Consider the following 22,359-nt stretch of genomic DNA (forward strand, 5'->3'; position numbering starts at 1 on the left):
GGGACATTATACAGGAAACACTGGAGGATTCTGGGTGATGAGAGGAGAGGTGACTGCTGGGATATTATACAGGAGGCACTGGAGGATTCTGGGTGATGAGGGGAGAGGTGACTGCTGGGACATTATACAGGAAGCACTGGAGGATTCTGGGTGATGAGGAGAGAGGTGACTGCTGGGATATTATACAGGAAGCACTGGAGGATTCTGGGTGATGAGGGGAGAGTTGACTGCTGAGACATTATACAGGAGGCACTGGAGGATTCTGGGTGATGAGGAGAGAGGTGACTGCTGGGACATTATACAGGAAGCACTGGAGGATTCTGGGTGATGAGGGGAGAGGTGACTGCTGGGACATTATACAGGGAGCACTGGAGGATTCTGGGTGATGAACGGAGAGGTGACTGCTGGGACATTATACAGGAAGCACTGGAGGATTCTGGGTGATGAGTGGAGAGGTGACTGCTGGGACATTATACAGGAAGCACTGGAGGATTCTGGGTGATGAGGGGAGAGGTGACTGCTGGGACATTATACAGGAAACACTGGAGGATTGTGGGTGATGAGCGGAGAGGTGACTGCTGGGACATTATACAGGAAGCACTGGAGGATTCTGGGTGATGAGGGGAGAGGTGACTGCTGGGACATTATACAGGAAGCACTAGAGGATTCTGGGTGATGAGGGGAGAGGAGACTGCTGGGACATTATACAGGAAGCACTGGAGGATTCTGGGTGATGAGAGAAGAGGTGACTGCTTGGACATTATACAGGAAGCACTGGAGGATTCTGGGTGATGAGGGGAGAGGTGACTGCTGGGACATTATACAGGAAACACTGGAGGATTCTGGGTGATGAGAGGAGAGGTGACTGCTGGGATATTATACAAGAGGCACTGGAGGATTCTGGGTGATGAGGGGAGAGGTGACTGCTGGGACATTATACAGGAAGCACTGGAGGATTCTGGGTGATGAGGGGAGAGGTGACTGCTGGGACATTATACAGGAAGCACTGGAGGATTCTGGGTGATGAGGGGAGAGGTGACTGCTGGGGCATTATACAGGGAGCACTGGAGGATTCTGGGTGATGACCGGAGAGGTGACTGCTGGGACATTATACAGGAAGCACTGGAGGATTCTGGGTGATGAGCGGAGAGGTGACTGCTGGGACATTATACAGGAGGCACTGGGGGATTCTGGGTGATGAGGGGAGAGGTGACTGCTGGGACATTATACAGGAAGCACTGGAGGATTCTGGGTGATGAGGGGAGAGGTGACTGCTGGGACATTATACAGGAAGCACTGGAGGATTCTGGGTGATGAGGGGAGAGGTGACTGCTGGGGCATTATACAGGGAGCACTGGAGGATTCTGGGTGATGACCGGAGAGGTGACTGCTGGGACATTATAAAGGAAGCACTGGAGGATTCTGGGTGATGAGCGGAGAGGTGACTGCTGGGACATTATACAGGAGGCACTGGGGGATTCTGGGTGATGAGGGGAGAGGTGACTGCTGGGACATTATACAGGAAGCACTGGAGGATTCTGGGTGATGAGGGGAGAGGTGACTGCTGGGACATTATACAGGAAGCACTGGAGGATTCTGGGTGATGAGGGGAGAGGTGACTGCTGGGACATTATACAGGAGGCACTGGAGGATTCTGGGTGATGAGGGAGAGGAGACTGCTGGGACATTATACAGGAAGCACTGGAGGATTCTGGGTGATGAGGGGAGAGGTGACTGCTGGGACATTATACAGGAAGCACTGGAGGATTCTGGGTGATGAGGGGAGAGGTGACTGCTGGGACATTATACAAGAAGCACTGGAGGATTCTGGGTGATGAGGGAAGAGGTGACTGCGGGGACATTATACAGGGAGCACTGGAGGATTCTGGGTGATGAGGGGAGGGGAGAGGTGACTGCTGGGACATTATACAGGAAGCACTGGAGGATTCTGGGTGATGAGGGGAGAGGTGACTGCTGGGACATTATACAGGGAGCACTGGAGGATTCTGGGTGATGAGGGGAGAGGTGACTGCTGGGACATTATACAGGAAGCACTGGAGGATTCTGGGTGATGAGGGGAGAGGTGACTGCTGGGACATTATACAGGAAGCACTGGAGGATTCTGGGTGATGAGGGGAGAGGTGACTGCTGGGACATTATACAGGGAGCACTGGAGGATTCTGGGTGATGAGGGGAGAGGTGACTTCTGGGACATTATACAGGAAGCACTGGAGGATTCTGGGTGATGAGGGGAGAGGTGACTGCTGGGACATTATACAGGAAGCACTGGAGGATTCTGGGTGATGAGGGGAGGGGAGAGGTGACTGCTGGGACATTATACAGGAAGCACTGGAGGATTCTGGGTGATGAGGGGAGAGGTGACTGCTGGGACATTATACAGGGAGCACTGGAGGATTCTGGGTGATGAGGGGAGAGGTGACTGCTGGGACATTATACAGGAAGCACTGGAGGATTCTGGGTGATGAGGGGAGAGGTGACTGCTGGGATATTATATAGGAAGCACTGGAGGATTCTGGGTGATGAGGGGAGAGGTGACTGCTGGGACATTATACATGAAGCACTGGAGGATTCTGGGTGATGAGGGGAGAGGTGACTGCTGGGACATTATACAGGAAGCACTGGAGGATTCTGGGTGATGAGAGGAGAGGTGACTGCTGGGACATTATACAGGAAGCACTGGAGGATTCTGGGTGATGAGGAGAGAGGTGACTGCTGGGATATTATACAGGGAGCACTGGAGGATTCTGGGTGATGAAGGGAGAGGTGACTGCTGGGACATTATACAGGAAGCACTGGAGGATTCTGGGTGATGAGGGGAGAGGTGACGGCTGGGACATTATACAGGAAGCACTGGAGGATTCTGGGTGATGAGGGGAGAGGTGACGGCTGGGACATTATACAGGAAGCACTGGAGGATTCTGGGTGATGAGGGGAGAGGTGACTGCTGGGATATTATACAGGAAGCACTGGAGGATTCTTGGTGATGAGGGGAGAGGTGACTGCTGGGACATTATACAGGAAACACTGGAGGATTCTGGGTGATGAGAGGAAAGGTGACTGCTGGGACATTATACAGGAAGCACTGGAGGAATCTGGGTGATGAGAGGAAAGGTGACTGCTGGGACATTATACAGGAAGCACTGGAGGAATCTGGGTGATGAGGGGAGAGGTGACTGCTGGGACATTATACAGGAAGCACTGAAGGATTCTGGGTGATGAGGGGAGAGGTGACTGCTGGGATATTATACAGGAAGCACTGGAGGATTCTTGGTGATGAGGGGAGAGGTGACTGCTGGGACATTATACAGGAAACACTGGAGGATTCTGGGTGATGAGAGGAGAGGTGACTGCTGGGACATTATACAGGAAGCACTGGAGGATTCTGGGTGATGAGGGGAGAGGTGACTGCTGGGACATTATACAGGAAGCACTGGAGGATTCTGGGTGATGAGCGGAGAGGTGACTGCTGGGACATTATACAGGAAGCACTGGAGGATTCTGAGTGATGACCGGAGAGGTGACTGCTGGGACATTATACAGGAAGCACTGGAGGATTCTGGATGATGAGGGGAGAGGTGACTGCTGGGACATTATACAGGAGGCACTGGAGGATTCTGGGTGATGAGGGGAGAGGAGACTGCTGAGACATTATACAGGAAGCACTGGAGGATTCTGGGTGATGAGAGAAGAGGTGACTGCTTGGACATTATACAGGAAGCACTGGAGGATTCTGGGTGATGAGGGGAGAGGTGACTGCTGGGACATTATACAGGAGGCACTGGAGTATTCTGGGTGATGAGGGGAGAGGTGACTGCTGGGACATTATACAGGAAGCACTGGTGGATTCTGGGTGATGAGCGGAGAGGTGACTGCTGGGACATTATACAGGAAGCACTGGAGGATTCTGAGTGATGACCGGAGAGGTGACTGCTGGGACATTATACAGGAAGCACTGGAGGATTCTGGGTGATGAGGGGAGAGGTGACTGCTGGGACATCATACAGGAGGCACTGGAGTATTCTGGGTGATGAGGGGAGAGGTGACTGCTGGGACATTATACAGGAAGCACTGGAGGATTCTGATTGATAAGGGGAGAGGTGACTGCTGGGACATTATACAGGAAGCACTGGAGGATTCTGGGTGATGAGCGGAGAGGTGACTTCTCGGACATTATACAGGAAGCACTGGAGGATTCTGGGTGATGAGGGGAGAGGTGACTGCTGGGACATTATACAGGAGGCACTGGAGGATTCTGGGTGATGAGGGGAGAGGTGACTGCTGGGACATTATACAGGTAGCACTGGAGGATTCTGGGTGATGAGGGGAGAGGTGACTGCTTGGAAATTATACAGGAAGCACTGGAGGATTCTGGGTGATGAGGGGAGAGGTGACTGCTGGGACATTATACAGGAAGCACTGGAGGATTCTGGGTGATGAGGGGAGAGGTGACTGCTGGGACATTATACAGGAAGCACTGGAGGATTCTGGGTGATGAGGGGAGAGGTGACTGCTGGGACATTATACAGGAAGCACTGGAGGATTCTGGGTGATGAGCGGAGAGGTGACTTTTCGGACATTATACAGGAAGCACTGGAGGATTCTGGGGGGTGATTAGGGGAGAGGTGACTGCTGGGACATTATACAGGAAGCACTGGAGGATTCTGGGTGATTAGGGGAGAGGTGACTGCTGGGACATTATACAGGAAGCACTGGAGGATTCTGGGTGATGAGGAGAAAGTTGACTGCTGGGACAGTATACAGGAAGCACTGGAGGATTCTAGGTGATGAGGGGAGAGGTGACTGCAGGGACATTATACAGGAGGCACTGGAGGATTTTGGGTGATGAGGGGAGAGGTGACTGCTAGGACTTTTATACAGGAAGCACTGGAGGATTCTGGGTAATGAGGGGAGAGGTGACTGCTGGGACATTATACAGGAAGCACTGGAGGATTCTGGGTGATGAGAGGAGAGGTGACTGCTGGGACATTATACAGGAAGCACTGGAGGATTGTGGGTGATGAGCGGAGAGGTGACTGCTGGGATATTATACAGGAAGCACTGGAGGATTCTGGGTGATGAGGGGAGAGGTGACTGCTGGGACATTATACAGGAAGCACTGGAGGATTCTGGGTGATGAGGGGAGAGGTGACTGCTGGGACATTATACAGGAAGCACTGGAGGATTCTGGGTGATGAGGGGAGAGGTGACTGCTGGGATATTATACAGGAAGCACTGGTGGATTCTGGGTGATGAGCGGAGAGGTGACTGCTGGGACATTATACAGGAAGCACTGGAGGATTCTGAGTGATGACCGGAGATGTGACTGCTGGGACATTATACAGGAAGCACTGGAGGATTCTGGGTGATGAGGGGAGAGGTGACTGCTGGGACATTATACAGGAAGCACTGGAGGATTCTGGGTGATGAGGGGAGAGGTGACTGCTGGGACATTATACAGGAAGCACTGGAGGATTCTGGGTGAAGAGGGGAGAGGAGACTGCTGGGACATTATACAGGAAGCACTGGAGGATTCTGGGTGATGAGAGAAGAGGTGACTGCTTGGACATTATACAGGAAGCACTGGAGGATTCTGGGTGATGAGGAGAGAGGTGACTGCTGGGATATTATACAGGAGGCACTGGAGGATTCTGGGTGATGAGGAGAGAGGTGACTGCTGGGACATTATACAGGAAGCACTGGAGGATTCTGGGTGATGAGGGGAGAGGTGACTGCTGGGACATCATACAGGGAGCACTGGAGGATTCTGGGTGATGAGGGGAGAGGTGACTGCTGGGACATTATACAGGAAGCACTGGAGGATTCTGGGTGATGAGGGGAGAGGTGACTGCTGGGACATTATACAGGAAACACTGGAGGATTGTGGGTGATGAGCGGAGAGGTGACTGCTGGGACATTATACAGGAAGCACTGGAGGATTCTGGGTGATGAGGGGAGAGGTGACTGCTGGGACATTATACAGGAAGCACTGGAGGATTCTGGGTGATAAGGGGAGAGGAGACTGCTGGGACATTATACAGGAAGCACTGGAGGATTCTGGGTGATGAGAGAAGAGGTGACTGCTTGGACATTATACAGGAAGCACTGGAGGATTCTGGGTGATGAGGGGAGAGGTGACTGCTGGGACATTATACAGGAAGCACTGGAGGATTCTGGGTGATGAGGAGAGAGGTGACTGCTGGGATATTATACAGGAAGCACTGGAGGATTCTGGGTGATGAGGGGAGAGGTGACTGCTGGGACATTATACAGGAAGCACTGAAGGATTCTGGGTGATGAGGGGAGAGGAGACTGCTGGGACATTATACAAGAAGCACTGGAGGATTCTGGGTGATGAGAGAAGAGGTGACTGCTTGGACATTATACAGGAAGCACTGGAGGATTCTGGGTGATGAGGGGAGAGGTGACTGCTGGGACATTATACAGGAAACACTGGAGGATTCTGGGTGATGAGAGGAGAGGTGACTGCTGGGATATTATACAGGAGGCACTGGAGGATTCTGGGTGATGAGGGGAGAGGTGACTGCTGGGACATTATACAGGAAGCACTGGAGGATTCTGGGTGATGAGGAGAGAGGTGACTGCTGGGATATTATACAGGAAGCACTGGAGGATTCTGGGTGATGAGGGGAGAGGTGACTGCTGAGACATTATACAGGAGGCACTGGAGGATTCTGGGTGATGAGGAGAGAGGTGACTGCTGGGACATTATACAGGAAGCACTGGAGGATTCTGGGTGATGAGGGGAGAGGTGACTGCTGGGACATTATACAGGGAGCACTGGAGGATTCTGGGTGATGAACGGAGAGGTGACTGCTGGGACATTATACAGGAAGCACTGGAGGATTCTGGGTGATGAGTGGAGAGGTGACTGCTGGGACATTATACAGGAAGCACTGGAGGATTCTGGGTGATGAGGGGAGAGGTGACTGCTGGGACATTATACAGGAAACACTGGAGGATTGTGGGTGATGAGCGGAGAGGTGACTGCTGGGACATTATACAGGAAGCACTGGAGGATTCTGGGTGATGAGGGGAGAGGTGACTGCTGGGACATTATACAGGAAGCACTGGAGGATTCTGGGTGATGAGGGGAGAGGAGACTGCTGGGACATTATACAGGAAGCACTGGAGGATTCTGGGTGATGAGAGAAGAGGTGACTGCTTGGACATTATACAGGAAGCACTGGAGGATTCTGGGTGATGAGGGGAGAGGTGACTGCTGGGACATTATACAGGAAACACTGGAGGATTCTGGGTGATGAGAGGAGAGGTGACTGCTGGGACATTATAGAGGAAGCACTGGAGGATTCTGGGTGATGAGGGGAGAGGTGACTGCTGGGATATTATACAGGAGGCACTGGAGGATTCTGGGTGATGAGGGGAGAGGTGACTGCTGGGACATTATACAGGAAGCACTGGAGGATTCTGGGTGATGAGGAGAGAGGTGACTGCTGGGATATTATACAGGAAGCACTGGAGGATTCTGGGTGATGAGGGGAGAGGTGACTGCTGAGACATTATACAGGAGGCACTGGAGGATTCTGGGTGATGAGGAGAGAGGTGACTGCTGGGACATTATACAGGAAGCACTGGAGGATTCTGGGTGATGAGGGGAGAGGTGACTGCTGGGACATTATACAGGGAGCACTGGAGGATTCTGGGTGATGAGCGGAGAGGTGACTGCTGGGACATTATACAGGAAGCACTGGAGGATTCTGGGTGATGAGTGGAGAGGTGACTGCTGGGACATTATACAGGAAGCACTGGAGGATTCTGGGTGATGAGGGGAGAGGTGACTGCTGGGACATTATACAGGAAACACTGGAGGATTCTGGGTGGTGAGGGGAGAGGTGACTGCTGGGACATTATACAGGAGGCACTGGAGGATTCTGGGTGATGAGGGGAGGGGTGAGTGCTGGGATATTATACAGGAAGCACTGGATTATTCTGGATGATGAGGGGAGAGGTGACTGCTGTGCCATTATACAGGAAGCACTGGAGGATTCTGGGTGATGAGGGGAGAGGTGACTGCTGGGACATTATACAGGAAACACTGGAGGATTCTGGGTGATGAGGGGAGAGGTGACTGCTGGGACATTATACAGGAAACACTGGAGGATTCTGGGTGATGAGGGGAGAGGTGACTGCTGTGCCATTATACAGGAAGCACTGGAGGATTCTGGGTGATGAGGGGAGAGGTGACTGCTGGGACATTATACAGGAAACACTGGAGGATTCTGGGTGATGAGGGGAGAGGTGACTGCTGGGACATTATACAGGAAGCACTGGAGGATTCTGGGTGATGAGGGGAGAGGTGACTGCTGGGACATTATACAGGAAGCACTGGAGGATTCTGGGTGATGAGGGGAGAGGTGACTGCTGGGACATTATACAGGAAGCACTGGAGGATTCTGGGTGATGAGGGGAGAGGTGACTGCTGGGACATTATACAGGAAGCACTGGAGGATTCTGGGTGATGAGGGGAGAGGTGACTGCTGGGACATTATACAGGAAGCACTGGAGGATTCTGGGTGATGAGGGGAGAGGTGACTGCTGGGACATTATACAGGAGGCACTGGAGGATTCTGGGTGATGTCGGTGTCATTGTTGTCAGGTTCCTATAAGGTGTCAGGACGTCGCTGTCTTTCTCTCCATGGAGGAGTGGGAGTATCTGGAAGGACACAAGGAGCGGTACGAGGAGGTGGTGATGGAGGAGCAGCGGTCGGTGACATCAGGTGAGGGGCGCTTCTTCTTGTTGGCTCCGGTTGATGTGATGACGTCTTTGACGCGTCGTTCTATTATACGATTATTTGATAGAAGAATTTTTCGCTTTCTGATTGTGGAATTCATTTATATATTTTTTTTAAATCCGATCCTTTTAATTGAATGTGAAACAGTGGGTATAGAGTAAATAATAATACATATCATATCGCCCTTAATAGCACAGTATTATTCCGCAGTGCTATATCCGGATCCATCCTCTGTATAAATTGGTGTCACATTTTGATTTTCATAAAAGAAATCATAAAACAACAAAACTTTACAAATGAAGGAATATTAAAATGAAAGTTTACACAGCACATCTGTCCAGCTGAAAATGATTTACCAGTCGCGTCCCTTTATAGCAGATCTCCAGTCACGTCCTCTCCTCTCTCCCCCGACTGACCATCGGCTCGATCTCCTCCGGCCTCTCCCCAGAACACTCTCCAAGGTGTCGTGACCTCGTATGGAGCCGCCAGACTCCTATTTCCAGAATAATTCCCTCTAGTGTAGATATAATAACAGACGATCCAGCATACCGTCCTGGAGCAACGCACTCCTCCCATAAATTCACCAAGCAGGTAGGGGCAAGGGCTGCATATTTTTTTTAAACTCGTTTTATTGAAGGTTAAGTATGGCATTACATCAGAAATCAAATCAACAATTTGTACAGTCAGGATATGGGAAATATTGGTTAATATCTAGAGTGATAATACATCAATAATCAAGTCAACATCCTGTACTCTTAGGATGGCATTGAACAGTAGATACCTCAGATGTGTCTGGTCACAAGTTATATCTAACATGGGGTAAAGAACTCCTATTGACAAGGAATATGCAAACTAGATGTCGGGGACCTCATCATACTGCTGATACATAACCTTATGATCTATAGATTTCCCCTTCCGTATCACTGGTATGATAGCAAATTATTACTACGACAGCAGTGTCTGTAGGTTATTAGCCAGGGAACCGGGTGAGCCCCCAGTCAAGGGCGAACGCAACCATCTGCCCCATATTTTGTCAAATTTATTTAAAGAGCATCTCGTCTTAAATACAAATTGTTCTAGCTGAATTATAGCATTTACCAGTGCAATCCAAGAGGCCCTAGATGGGGGATGAGTACTCATCCAATTTAGTATAATGCCCTTCCGGGCCAAAAACAGGACCTTTTTTTAATAATAGATTCTCATCTTGGGACTAAGAGTGTACATCTACCACACCAAATAGGCACAGAATCGGGCTCATAGTGACCGGTTTTTCAAGTATGGAGGAAAGAACCGCTATAACCTCACCCCAATAAGAATGAATGATCCGGCATTCCCACATCATGTGCCAGAAGTCTCCACCGTCTCTCCCACACCTCGGACAACCCTCCCCCACCAAGTTATTCATCTTTTTCAGTCTCTGGGGAGTGATATAATTCTGGTGTATTATGTATAATTGGATCAGTCTGTTATTAATTGCAGGAGAGACCAAAGTGTGGGATTCGACGATGTCGTCCCAAACTACATCATCAATTTCAGGAATCCTGGCTCTCCACTTATCCCGGACAGAAAGAGGGTTATTCATGGCTTTGGCCCGAATGAGAGAGGAGTATAATTTGGAGATAAGACCGCCAGGGCCTTGTAATCTAATAATTCCAATGATTGGGAAGGAAGAGAATCTAACCCGACGACCAGAGAACTGAGCCCGAAAGGCGTGCCTGATCTGGAGGTACTGAAACCCATGGGATTCCGGCAATTCGAATTCCGCTCGCAGTTGCGCAAAAGGGCGGAGTTCACCATCACGGACAATTGAGCTCAGGGAGACTATTCCGCGATTCCTCCATTCACCAATGCCCGGCATCCCACAAAAGTGCGGAAGGTCCAGGTTACCCCATAAGGGGGTCTCAATTGGTACATCATGGAATCCGAATATGGCTTTAGCCTCCTTCCAAATCCTGGCCCCCAGTTTGTGTATCGGGAGGATACGGCCCTCAGGGGCTTGACTCGCCCACCCAGGGCTATGGGACACCCGGTGCCGGGCCGGACTAGTCCGGGGGTAGTCAGTGGTGGCGGGGCTCGACTCCGTGGCCCTAGTGGGTGTCAATTAAATATGGCTGGTGACTTGGGGTTTGAATAAAGTTTGTGTTCGTGACGCCACCTGTGGTCTGCGGCTATTAAGCCGCCGCTGCTGTGTGAGGCCTCCGGGGTGATGCTATAGCAGCAATGGTGGTACTGCTCCCCACAGGTGGAGCAATGCCCCGGGGCACTGTTGGTGCTCGTGAGAGTCTATGATGTAGTGGAAGTCTAGCTAAAATAACAGAGACCACTCCAAGGGTGCAGTTCAAGTTCTTTTACTCACATTTCTTGTCTGGGCCAGCAGGGACCCTTGGACTGCTGGGACCACTGTCAGGGACCTCCGTCGTTTCTGGGTGATTCTTGGAGCAAAACCCGGTGCCCTTCTCTTAAGTGTCTCTGTCTTCTGCTGTCTTCCTAAGCCTTGCCTTTTATAGGGTAAACCGGGCTTGGCCTCCACAACAGCCTCCAGGCTGGGGGGGTCACCTGTCGGCTGATTACCCCTTTTCTAGAGGTGCTGCTGTGGGCTGTGGCCCGGGGAGTCTACAACTTTCCCTGGGCCTCGGTTTTTACTGTTTGGAGATGATTTTGCACTCCTCCGGTTTCTAGGGACCGTCCCCTGTTGCAGCTTGATCCCTCCACCGATGTTCCTGTGGAACAGGCCACCGCAGCTCTACAGCTACCCGTGGCCCTGGGACCCCTTCTGTTCTCTGCTTGGTGGCACCTGGACCCTCTGAGTCCCAGGATCTTCACCAGGAAGCGTCTCTTTCTTCGTTTCAGCTCCTGACTGACTTGGAGCTCTCTTTCCTTTCACTTCTCCTCCTTGCCTGCCTCCTGCAGACCTCCTCCTCCTTCCCCACACTCTCTCTCTCTTCGACTGACTAAACTTGACCTTCCTTTCTTTGTCTGCACTCTTGTGGCTCCTCCCACCTCCCCAGTTGCTCTGTCCTACCCTATAGGAGCAGGGATGGGTCTTACGGCCCCTCCCAGCATGCAGCATGGGAGGGTAACTGCCACTATCCCTGGTCCCAGTGTGTTCCTAGCAATGGGTGTAGTGTAGATTTACCAGGGGACCGGTGTTCACTCCCTTCCTGACCCAGAATGGGGCATCACACCGCTGGATGGGGTGCAATGACCTGTGGCGAGGGAAGCCTCAGGGGCGCCACAGGCTCTCTTGTAATCTGTCAATAGGGGCCATAGGAGATCCACACCCGTGAATTCTGCCAAAAATCCCTACGGAGAACCCATCACCCCAGGTAGTGTCCATTGACCCAGATATTTCAGTTGTCCGGCCAGGTAGTATATATAAAGATCAGGAAGGGCCATACCCCCCAGGTCTTTGGGCCTCTGTAATTTGGCCAATTGGACTTTCGATCTGGAAGCGCCCCAGACAAAGGTAATCATTAAGGAGTCCAGGGTCCGAAAGAAGGAGCGGGGGATCTGCACAAATACATGCTGGGTAATGTAGAGACACTTTGGTTGTACTATCATTTTGAGAAGGTTAATCCTTCCCGCCACTGAAAGCGGGAGTTGGCTCCATCTATTTAATTTCTCCCCGAGGTGTGATAAAAGAGGGGCGATATTTCTTGCTATCATCTCCGAAGGGCTTTTTGTCAGTATAATCCCCAGGTATTTAAAGTGATCAACCACCGGAATCCTACATATGTAAGTGTTTGCCGTGTCCTCTTTGTCCCGGGACAAAAAGAGGAGGTACGACTTTGACCAGTTTATTGCCAGGCCCGAGAACTCCCCGAATCGGTCAATAAGCTCCACAGCCCTAGGAATGGAGGAATCCGGATTAGATGCAAACAATAACAAGTCGTCTGCATACAGAGACAGGCGTTCATCTCCCTTTCGGTGCTTCACTCCCTGGTAAATTTGGTCCGCCTGAATGCGCACCGCCAACGGCTCCATGGCCAGGGCAAACAGGAGAGGGGATAGGGGGAATCCCTGTCTGGTTCCCCTCCCCAGGGAGAAAGTTTCCGACACCCCGCCACCCACCTGGATGTTAGCAGACGGTGCTTTATATATAATCTCAGTCCATCTGATGAATTTGTTGCCGAAACCAAATGCCCGCAGCACCTCCAGCAGGTATGGCCATTCTATAGAGTCAAAGGCCTTGGCCGCATCCTCCAATGAGACCAGAGCCCAATCCTCCTCTAACTTGGTACCCATCTGTAAGATCACCTGCGCCCTCCTCAGGTTATCCGAGGTACTCCTACCCGGAATGAATCCCGACTGGTCTTCATGTATTATGGAGGAGATCACTTTGTTAAGTCTAGTTGCCAATATTTTGGTAAGGATTTTATAGTTAGAGTTCAACAAAGAGATTGGTCTGTACGAGCCGCAATCCAATGGGTCCTTGTCTGGTTTTAGTAGCAGAACGATGGTTGCCTCATAGAAAGAGTCAGACAACCGTCCCGTTCGGAACGATGCCTCAACCGTTTCCAGGAGGGCTGGAGCAAGCCCCCCTTGATATTTGCTAAATATTTCAATCGGGAGTCCGTCAGGACCAGACGCCCTACCTTTATTAAGTGCCCCATCGCTTCCACCATCTTCTCCATACTAATGGGCTCATCCAAGGCCGATCTCTGAGCCGAAGTTAATCTGGGAAATTCCAGACCTCACAGGTAATCAGCAATTTCCTCCCCCGATACGGTCAGTCTGGACTCATATAGGTTCCTATAAAATTCCAAGAACACTTCCAGAATGTCATTGACGGAAGTAACTGGTTCGCCACTAGGGGCTCTAATCTTAAGGACCGCAGGTGAGCTATTGGACTGGTGCACCAAGAACGCTAGTAGGCTACTAGATTGGGTCCCTTGCTCGAAATACCTCTGGTTCGTGAAGAAGACATGTCTCTTAGCCTTGTCCTGTAAATCTAAAAGATATTTCCTCCCAGCTTGTAACCATTGGGTTCTGTTATCCTCAGACGGGTCCGAAGTAAATCTATGTTCTAGTGTTCTATTTTGAGTGGCCAATTCCTCCTCCTCTCTGGCTGCCTGTTTCTTGAGATAGGAGATAGAGGAGTGACAGCATCCCCTCAAATACGCGTTAAGTGCGTCCCAAAAGGCCGAGTGATTTTCCTTTATGGAATTCGTCTCAGTATATGCCATAATTTGGTCAGGAATCCTATCATTGGTTCCGAAAAGTGAAAGCCACCAAGGGTTAATTTTCCGTGACAATCTGTGTGATTTACATCCCTCCCATTTAATGCCGACAAATACCGGGGAGTGGTCTGATACTGATCTGGGCAAGTGACATACCGATTGTATATGGGCACAGACTCTCTCATTCCCACAGATGTAGTCAATCCTAGATAAGGATTTTTTCCCCGGAGTATAACATGTATATTCTCTCAATACTGGATTATAGAACCGCCACATATCATGCCATCCCACCTCCTGTAGGAATGCGCTCAGTCTGCTTTGTATCGTATGAGAGATCGAGATCTGTCGGGCGCTGAATCTATCCAGTCCTGGGTTATTGATCAAGTTAAAGTCCCCCATGCAGAGCACCAGAGCTTGTGGGAATTGCGAGGCAAACTTAGCCGCCTCATACAGTGTCGAAATTCCCATCGCAGGGGGGATGTATATGGCTAGGATCACTATCATTACCCCATCAATATGAGCCTGGATAAATACATATCTCCCATCATTATCCTTTATAAACCTACCCGGGTCCCAGCGCAATGTTTTGTGGATTAGCACTGATACTCCCCTAGAATATGAGGAATGAACAGAATGGGCTGACCATTGGACCCAAGGCTTTTGAAGCACTCTAGTGATCTCTGACAATAAGTGGGTCTCTTGTAAACATACTGTGACGCCCTGGGCAAGCCAGGGGTCACAGGTCATCACACCACCACACCCTACATCCCAGTTAGGAACACCAAGGCTACTAAAATCCTTGTTGCCTTCCTCCAGGGGCTGATGTTCACACCAGGAGGTGGGCCAGGCGGTTGGTTCCGCCCACCGAGGAGTACACAGCCCTGGAGGCGGGAAGAACCAGGCAGATTAGCTCAGGGGGAGCTTAAGTGAGGAGCTAAGTGAACAGAGATAGAGAGTTGAGTTCAGGCGAGTGAAGTAGAAGGAAGTGGTAGAGGAGCTAAGTGAAAGTGAAGTAGTAGTGGAGCAAAGAAGGAAAGAGTAAAAGTGAGAGCAGAAAGGCCTGAAGTTGGTCCGGCTAAGTGCAGGACAGTGTCAGCAAGGTCAGCAACAGCGGTGATTGTCTGGAGGGGGACTGCTCGGAGGTTGCTGGAAGGACCGCGGACGGGTAGTGGCCCGGCGGTCTGGAGCAGTATACGAAGGACAGTCAGCACAAAGGCAGGGGCCTCTCGGATCCCGGCAAGGCTAGGAGTCGCCATAATTTGCTAAATCCGTCAGTGAAGGGGACGCCTGTCTCCAAACAACCAAGTCCCGACTGATGGCAAAAGTCCAACCATTAAGGAGGAACACCGCCACCGCCAGGGCACCAGTTCCTCGGGGCCAGCGCTGCGGGCAAAGTAGGGCTCCTCCGGCCCATATCCAAGCCGGGCACGGGTTACTGGTGGGAACCCATCGCTACCATCACAGAAACATTAGGTGCAGGTCAAAGGGACATCACCGTTACCTACTGGGAGAGCAAGTGCAGCCGTCCGTGGGAACCGTCTTTCCAGCCGTGTGTTTTACCGAGAACTGTGTCACCGTCTCAGGCTGAGTGAGTACCACAGTGCCGGAAGGCACAGCGCTGCCCCCCGCGTCCCTGCGCCCACCAGGCCCTGCATCCCCCACACCGTCACTGGGCCCCGGGATCACCAACCCCTACCCACGGATGGGGCAACACAACAACTGGCTGCTCCACATCACCACTCCCGGGATCCCCATATTGAGCAGCGGTGGTGCTACAAATCACCACAACCGTGGGTGGCGTCACGGACAATAGACTATATCCCAAAACCCAATCCCCTTTCACTCACGGGCGAGGAGCGCCGCTCGAGAACCCCCGGGATCCGGCCCACCGCTCGAGCCACCACTGAGCAGCAGCAGCCGGACCCGAGCAGAGGGGTGAGCGAGGTGCCGGCACCCTCCTCCCCGCTCGCGACAACTTGGCGTCACGAACAGGATCTTACCGCTCTGCCGTTGGGTAGAGGTGCGCCTTGTGACCGCCGGAGGTATCCGGCTGAAAAATTTCGGAAGTCGCCATCTTTGGCGCGAAAAGTTCCCGCTCGAGCGTCTTCTCGAGTAGCAGAGGTGCGAAGGCCAAAACTCCGCCCCAATAGAGGAGTGGGCGGAAAGAAGCTAAGGGGGACGCGATGGCGGCTGGCTGCATGTGAGAGCAGCTATAAAAGCAGGGACGCCAGGACTCTGCAGTCACCCCGTTCCTGGAAGAAGTCAATATGTGGATGCCGTCCCGAAACACCGTGGCCCCCGCGCCGGGAACCGCAGCGTGGGTGGAAATCCGGACCGCGCAGCTCCACCTAAGGCTGCAGGTCAAGATGCAGCTCCTCTTGGAGGAGTGGGAGACCGACATGGTGGACGTTATAGCCACCGTGCGGAGACACGAGGAGGAGGCGGAGGAAGGGAGGGTGAGTGACCCACGCCCCTATGTCCCCAAGGGACCGGTCGCTGCGGCTGAGGGACCCGGTCCAAGCCCTCTCCCTCCGCTGCCTCCTTCACCACCCGTCTCGGAGGCTGTGACCCCGCCACTAGGCCCGCTGCCACCGCAACCGGTAGCGATACCCAGCATGCCCGCCCCGGTGGGCCGACCTGTAGCCGGAGCCCGTAGCAAGCCGGAGGTGTTGCCGTGAAAGGCCCCGAAGTCTGCACCAGAGGCAGCCCCTGAGAAGTTCCCCGAGCTGGAGCCGATGACCCGTTCCGAGCCGAAGGCCAAGCCGCGGAAAGCCCCTGTGCCCATCCCCCACACCTCGGCTGAGGTAGCGCCGGGTTGTAGCTGTAAGGCAGCGCCCAAGGCCAAGACACCGCGGGACCCGCCGCCCAGATTCCTGACAGTGGGCAACGTCCAGGATGTCCCGCGGGGCCTGATCCGTGCACCGGAGCTCGCAGCAGCCCCGTATTGGGATAGGGAGCCGGTACCGCTGGGCCGGGAGATCGGTGAACGGGAGAGGAAGAAGGCCGAGCTGGTGGCCCGAGCTATAAGGGAGAAAGAAAATCTCCGCCAGGCCACGTTCCGTGTCCGGGGCCCGCTGTACGAGGGGCAGGTGAGGCGGTTTGATGTCCGCCGGGGCTACGGGTTTATTTATGAACCGGGCCTGGAGGCCAAAGTGTTTGTAGCCCGGCGGGATGTAAATGCCCACCTGCCTGAAGAGCACCCCGGCCGTAATCTGATGCCGGGGGATATTGTGCAGTATACCCGGCACTGTGGAGAGAGGGGGTGGTTTGCCCTAGATGCCAAACTGCGGGGCAGCCAGGAGAGCAGAGTGAGTCCTGCACCCCCTCCCTCGGATGAAGCCGAAGAACCGGAGTAGGGCAGCGGATGCCCGCTGCAACAGTCCCCGTTGGGACCACCACTGAGTTATGTGAGTTTGAGTTTTAAAAAGTTGAAAATGATAAGTGAAATGAAACCGAAAAATAATCTGATTGTCTAACAGTGATTGAACCGGCCGGAGCCGGCACCGTTGTCCCCGTGGTGACCGTTTAAAAAGTTAGCATGGGAACTATCCATGGACAAGCCCGTGAACTTGCAGGGCAACCACAAACGTTAAGTGGCTTGTAAATAAGTTGTTTTACCGTACCGTTTCCGCAATTGCCGCCTCCGGAGAGGCAGGTTGGAGGGAGGGCCCTCAGCAGAGCAGGCTGGGGCCCAGCCACCACAGGAACCGGTGGCTACCCTCTGGAGGGGAAGGACAGATCCCGCTCGGGTGACTTGTGCTGGACTTGGGTCAAGGGGTGCTGCCTGGGTTTTAGGGGCAGCATCAGGGCCAGGTTGCTTGGGTGGGAGAGAGCGGAAACCGTACCCGTAAAACCGTTTAGTAACGTTTAAGAAATTAACCTCCCGTTGTGGGATGATGCCATGATTTATATATATGTTACCGTTTACTTTTTTACATTTTACAGAAAATAAAATCGGTGTTGGACGGGCAGCCCGCGGACGGTCTGCATTTTGCTAAGGGGCAATGTGACACCCTGGGCAAGCCAGGGGTCACAGGTCATCACACCACCACACCCTACATCCCAGTTAGGAACACCAAGGCTACTAAAATCCTTGTTGCCTTCCTCCAGGGGCTGATGTTCACACCAGGGGGTGGGCCAGGCGGTTGGCTCCGCCCACCGAGGAGTACACAGCCCTGGAGGCGGGAAGAACCAGGCAGATTAGCTCAGGGGGAGCTTGAGTGAGGAGCTAAGTGAACAGAGATAGAGAGTTGAGTTCAGGGGAGTGAAGTAAGTGAAAGTGAAGTAGTGGTGGAGCAAAGAAGGAAAGAGTAAAAGTGAGAGCAGAAAGGCCTGAAGTTGGTCCGGCTAAGTGCAGGACAGTGTCAGCAAGGTCAGCAACAGCGGTGATTGTCTGGAGGGGGACTGCTCGGAGGTTGCTGGAAGGACCGCGGACGGGTAGTGGCCCGGCGGTCTGGAGCAGTATACGAAGGACAGTCAGCACAAAGGCAGGGGCCTCTCGGATCCCGGCAAGACTAGGAGTCGCCATAATTTGCCAAATCCGTCAGTGAAGGGGATGCCTGTCTCCAAACAACCAAGTCCCGACTGAAGGCAAAAGTCCAACCATTAAGGAGGAACACCGCCAGGGCACCAGTTCCTCGGGGCCAGCGTCTGCGGGCAAAGTAGGGCTCCTCCGGCCCATATCCAAGCCGGGGAGTGGGTTACCGGTGGGAACCCATCGCTACCATCACAGAAACATTAGGTGCAGGTCAAAGGGACATCACCGTTACCTACTGGGAGAGCAAGTGCAGCCGTCCGTGGGAACCGTCTTTCCAGCCGTGTGTTTTACCGAGAACTGTGTCACCGTCTCAGGCTGAGTGAGTACCACAGTGCCGGAAGGCACAGCGCTGACCCCGCGTCCCTGCGCCCACCAGGCCCTGCATCCCCCACACCGTCACTGGGCCCCGGGATCACCAACCCCTACCCACGGAGGGGCAACACAACAACTGGCTGCTCCACATCACCACTCCCGGGATCCCCATATTGAGCAGCGGTGGTGCTACAAATCACCACAACCGTGGGTGGCGTCACGGACAATAGACTATATCCCAAAACCCAATCCCCTTTCACTCACGGGCGAGGAACGCCGCTCGAGAACCCCCGGGATCCGGCCCATCGCTCGAGCCACCACTGAGCAGCAGCAGCCGGACCCGAGCAGAGGGGTGAGCGAGGTGCCGGCACCCTCCTCCCCGCTCGCGACAATACAATCTGAGCTGTGGATCTTTTGATATGTGCAAATACTGCCGCACTTTTCCTGGCTGTGCCCAGTCCCCGAACATTCCATGTCATTAAGTTTAAAGCCATTGAAAGATATCACCTGTGAAATTAAATGAAGTATGTCAAGAACTTAACCTACAGTAGAACTTGGGTGAACGTACCCTTAAATGCGAACAATCGGCTGCACTTACGCCGCCGACAAGAACTGGTCCAATAGTGCGACCAGGAGAGATTTTCCCTAGCAACGACTAGGGTGAACCAACGTGGCTAGATAATGTACTTGGTACGGGGGTGTCCTCAAACAAGGACTTGAGCGGCTCCTGCAGTCCAACAGCTTAAATTTGTCAATTACCTTGTTACGTAACCTATAACATGCATAAATAAGGGAAAGAATAGGGGGGTATGGAGATAGGAGGAAGAGGGGAGAGAGAGAGAAAAAAGAAAGGGGGGGAGGAAGGGGGAAAAGTGTGAAGAAGGAGAGGTATGGAGGGGGAGGGAGCATGGGGGCAGCGTGGGGGGGTTGAGGGAGGGTGGAATTGGGAGTTGAAAACAAGGGGAAAAGGACTGTGGGGGAGAGAGATTGAGGGGACAGGAGGGGGAGAAGGGTTGGTGTGAGGGGAGGAGAAGGGGGGGGAGTAAGGGTGGGCAGGGATAAGGGGGTTGAGCAGGGGAAGGGGGGAAGAGTGAGAGTGTGGAGGAAACCAAAGGGATAGTTGCAAGTAGCCTTAGGTTATGAGATACTATAATACGTGGTAGCCTAAGAAACTTCATAAAGCTCTACAATAGAAACCAACATTGTGAACTTAGATGTGTTGCAGAATAGTGCGATCCCAAAATGGAGTCACATACCGGACTGAGAAATACAGGATAACATGAGTCTGCTTGAAGGTGCTTTTGGTGACGCAGCAACGGTCCGGCCCAAGTCCCGTCGGACCTCACCTCAGTCCGGGCCCCACAAGCGACGCAACAGCGTCCAAAGTGGCAGTAATCCGGGACTCTGGGACTCAAACTGAACTCAGCAATGATCGCAGGCCATGTCATATCCGAGAACGCAGCCCTGGCCCGCCTCCAGCCATCTAGACACGGGGGGGAGGTTAGACAACTGGCTCAGTGGAGGACCCATATTGGTCGCATCTGGGGGCCCACAAGCGTCCGGAGGGTCGCAATCACAACAGCGCATCTTCACATAATCACCAGCTTATCAGCAATCTGAAGCCAGGGGAGCGGGCGCAACAGCGATCCCGAACCCCTCTCCACTTACAAAACAGGAGAAAAGGAGGAAAAATTATTTCGCACCTTCAATAACGAGGGACGCAGGATTCCAACAGTGGAGGATCAAAAATCGATTGCAACAGTGATTTCAAACACAACGCCCCAGAAACTGGAATCGCATTTCCGTCCTCACTCCGGAAGAGATAAGGGGAGGTGGGTCGAAACCGTGATGTAGACACAACAACGATCACCAGGGTGTCGCCCGAATCAGCAGCGCATCAGCGTTTCCTTTTCAGCGAGTTGATCCAATCATCCGCCTCCGCAGGAGAGGTGAAGAACAGGGAATGCTCTTGATGAACCACTCTAAGACGAGCTGGGAATATCATGGAGTAGGCAATCTGGTGTTCCCTAAGGCGTCTTTTCACTTGGATGAAGGATGCCCTTGTTTTCTGGAGAGACGCAGAGAAGTCAGGGAAGATCAATATGAAGGCGTTATGTGAGATCGAGTCCTTGCGTCGCCACACTTAGGATCGCATCTCTATCCCTGCTGTTCTATAGTCTGGCCAAGAGGGGTCTGGGCTGCGCTCCCGGGGGAGGAGGCCTGGCCGGCACCCGATGGGCTCTTTCTATGGCGAAAGCCGCAGACAACGTCGCATCAGGGAAGGTTTCGGAGAGCCATGTTTCCATAAACTTACATGGGTCGCTCCCTTCTGTTCTCTCCGGCATCCCTAGGATTCTTAAATTATTGCGACGCAGACGATTCTCTAGGTCATCAGCCCTCTGTGCCCAGTTGTTTGCCGCACTTTCCAAGGAGGATAGTCTGCCCGGCGTCACTCTTGCGTCGTCCTCTAGCGTGGAGATCCTCTGCTCCGTCTCCTTTACCCGCTCTCTTAGGTTTTGCAAATCCAGCCTGAGGAGACCCACATCGATCTTAACCTCCTCGATTTTGCCCATAAGCGACACTTTCGAATCCTGGATTGCTGCAAGTAATTGCGTACTTACTTGCTGCAAGGTCATCTCCTGCGATCCCTTAGATCCGGCCTCCATGTCCTCCTCTTCCGCCTCGCTGGCTTCCCGCTCTGCCTGTTTGCCGGCGCCATCTTGCTGGGAGTCCCGGGCAAATTTCTTCAGCTTCTCGGCCGCCGCAGCGCTACGACCTCTACTCATGTTACCGATCAGGATAATCACCGCACCACAGGTAATCCGGAGGTGTATTTAGGCACCAATTTCGGCAGGATTAATATAGTAAATCAGCGTTGGATAGCGGAGCTGCTCTCAAGTGCGACCGCTCATGCTGCCCGCTGGCCACGCCCCTCAAGGGCTGCATTTTAATATGGTACACCTGCTCTGTTAGTCCCAGGGCTTGTTTCCAAAATTCACCTGTATGTCCACATTTCCAAATGCTTGTATTAGATGGGCAATATAGAATAAAGTCTGGCTCACTCAATTTATTGTAGGTGCCTCCGAGAAAAATTAGAGTAGCGGCAAAAGGTAACTCGGGCACACAAGAAAAATGAGAGTCTGAAACAAATGATATTTGAACTTCAGTTCGCTTGTTTTATTGATGCAAAGGACCAAAAATTAAATCTGACGTATCGGCCTTCACATATAGGCCTTCCTCCAGAGATAGTCTATGATGCAAATTTACAGAAAGAAAAGGACACAATTAGTACATATATAGAAATACATATATCATATATGCATTGCGATATGAAAATCTCATTTGAAGAAATAAACTAGCATCAACAAGCCTATAAACACTGATATTAGGTTCTCATAGAAAAAATTAGACGCAAGAAACATTATATCACAATGCTCTGTCACTGAAACGGTATGTACAAGAGAAGGTTTATAACACTTGAGAAGAAGACCACCCTAACTGTGATCGATGTAAGAAACATAGGACATACCTATACGGA

The 22,359-nt window shown here is 52.4% G+C and overlaps 2 protein-coding genes across 2 annotated transcripts in view; both read left to right on the forward strand.

The window, feature by feature from the left end:
• LOC142257980 (uncharacterized) overlaps positions 1-22,359 on the forward strand; it is a 347,977-nt gene that overhangs the window by 41,552 nt on the left and 284,066 nt on the right. The gene's annotated exons all lie outside the window — the stretch shown is intronic.
• LOC142258008 (uncharacterized) overlaps positions 8,661-22,359 on the forward strand; it is a 496,305-nt gene continuing 482,606 nt past the window's right edge. The window contains 1 exon segment of the mRNA XM_075330413.1: positions 8,661-8,777. Within this exon segment, the coding sequence (XP_075186528.1) occupies positions 8,696-8,777 (82 nt within the window). The 5' untranslated portion in view covers positions 8,661-8,695.

The sequence above is a fragment of the Anomaloglossus baeobatrachus genome, chromosome 1 (genome assembly GCF_048569485.1).
Source record: "Anomaloglossus baeobatrachus isolate aAnoBae1 chromosome 1, aAnoBae1.hap1, whole genome shotgun sequence".
NCBI classification, from domain to species: domain Eukaryota; kingdom Metazoa; phylum Chordata; class Amphibia; order Anura; family Aromobatidae; genus Anomaloglossus; species Anomaloglossus baeobatrachus.